Below are 1,573 nucleotides of genomic sequence, written 5' to 3'. Positions count from 1 at the left end.
GTCCCGGGGGGACACACAGTCCTGGAGGGGGGTCACAGCCCTGGGAGTGGAAGGGGGGGTTGCAGCTTTGGGGTTCCAGGGTTGAGGGGTTCCAGCATTTGGGGGTCCCTGTCCTGGGAGGGTTCCAGCACTTGGGGGGGTCCCAGCACTTGGGGGGGGTCCCGGCATTGGGGGGTTCCAACTTTGGAGGTCCCTGTCCTGGGGTGTCCCAGTGCTGGGAGGGGCTCCCAGTATTGAGGGGTCCCTGTCCTGGGAGGGTTCCAGCATTGGTGGGGGGGTCCCAGCATTGGGGTTGCAGAATTGGGGGGTTACAGCACTGGGGGAGGTCTCAGTCCAGGAGGGTCCTAGTGCTGGGGGTGGGGGGCTCCCAGCTTTGGAAATCCCTGTCCTGGGGGTGGAGGGGGGGTCCCAGCCTTGGGGGTGGTCCCATCACCGGGGTGGGGGATATCCCAGTCCTGGGAGGGGAGGGGAGGGGGGATCCCACCCCATGGCGGGTACAAGCCTTGGGGTGTCCCAGTCCTGGGGGATCCCATTCCAGGAGGGTCCCAGCCCTGGGAAAGTTGGGACCCCCCTTTCTCCTCCACACTTTCCCAAGGGGAGCAGAGAGACCCTCCAAGAGGAGCAAAAGCCCCCTGAGTGGGTGGAGAACAACCCCCAGCAGGGGGAGAGGATCCCCCAGAGGGGAGGAGGGACACCCCAAGGGGAGGTTTGTCCCCTCCCAGGGGGGGCACAGCCCTTCCTGAGCCCTCTTTTCCCTCGGCAGCCCCGCGTGGAGCTGGCCTGGGCCATGAAGGCCCATCAGCACGCCCAGGTCTACTTCAACGTGAGTCTGGGGGGGGCTCACACAGGGCTGGGGGGGCTCCTGGGAGGGATCCTGGCTCATCCTTTTGGCCTCCCTGCACAGCTCATCTCCTCCGTGGACCCCAAATTCCTGAACCTCACCAAGGTGGACGACCAGATCTACGAGGAGTTCAGGGAAACCTTCCGGGACCTGAAAATCGACGTGTTGGACCCCGAGGAGCTGAAATCGGAGCCGGCCAAGGCGGTGGGTGGGAGCTGATCCCCCGTCCCCTCCACGGATCTCCCCCCCCTTTCCCAGGGGTGCTGAGGGTGTTTTTCCAACCCCCTTTCCCCACCCCCAGAAGTGGCGCCCGTTCTGCCTGAGGTTCGAGGGGGTGGTGGAGGATTTCAACTACGGGACTCTGCTCCGCCTGGATTCCCGCCGGGAATACACCGAGGAAAACACCATCTTCGGTGGGAAACAGGATGGAGGGGATAGGGGGGGCTGTGGGAAAGCTGAGCTGTGCTGGAGGGTTTCTCCCCCTCCTGTTTTCCAGCCACCAGAATCCAGTTTTTCGCCATCGAGATCGCCCGGAACAGGGAGGGCTGGAACGACGCCGTTTACAGGGGGCCGGAGGGTGAGGAGCCAAAATCGGGGTGAGGGAAGGGGGCAAACTCACCCAGTGCCAAGGTGAGGGGGGCAGGAAGCCCCCTGTGCCCGGGTGAGGGGGGTCAGGAGCCCCCCCAGCCCCGCTCTGGGTCAGGGGGGAGCAGGGCTGGACCTGCCTCAGCC

General features: G+C 65.2%; 1 protein-coding gene across 1 annotated transcript; it reads left to right on the top strand.

Annotated features, from left to right (window-relative positions):
- The first annotated feature begins 475 nt into the window (after positions 1–475).
- PBDC1 (polysaccharide biosynthesis domain containing 1) lies at positions 476–1,573 on the top strand. Its single transcript, XM_027707795.1, has 4 exons — positions 476–823; positions 905–1,045; positions 1,143–1,254; positions 1,338–1,573. The coding sequence occupies exons 1-4, from the start codon at positions 488–490 to the stop codon at positions 1,439–1,441; spliced, it is 693 nt and encodes a 230-aa protein (XP_027563596.1). The 5' UTR covers positions 476–487; the 3' UTR covers positions 1,442–1,573.

The sequence above is a fragment of the Neopelma chrysocephalum genome, unplaced genomic scaffold (genome assembly GCF_003984885.1).
Source record: "Neopelma chrysocephalum unplaced genomic scaffold, ASM398488v2 Primary Assembly neopelma1_94670, whole genome shotgun sequence".
In the NCBI taxonomy this organism is placed as follows: domain Eukaryota; kingdom Metazoa; phylum Chordata; class Aves; order Passeriformes; family Pipridae; genus Neopelma; species Neopelma chrysocephalum.
The sequence above is the reverse complement of the archived record's forward strand: the minus strand, read 5'-3'. Positions and strand labels throughout refer to the sequence as shown.

Excerpts from the sequence above, each read along its gene's own strand:
- PBDC1 (XM_027707795.1), top strand. The coding sequence starts at position 488 with ATGGCGGGTACAAGCCTTGGGGTGTCCCAGTCCTGGGGGATCCCATTC. Across the intron at positions 1,046-1,142 it reads AATCGGAGCCGGCCAAGGCG|AAGTGGCGCCCGTTCTGCCT; the intron begins GTGGGTGGGAGC and ends CCCCACCCCCAG. Across the intron at positions 1,255-1,337 it reads CGAGGAAAACACCATCTTCG|CCACCAGAATCCAGTTTTTC; the intron begins GTGGGAAACAGG and ends CCTGTTTTCCAG.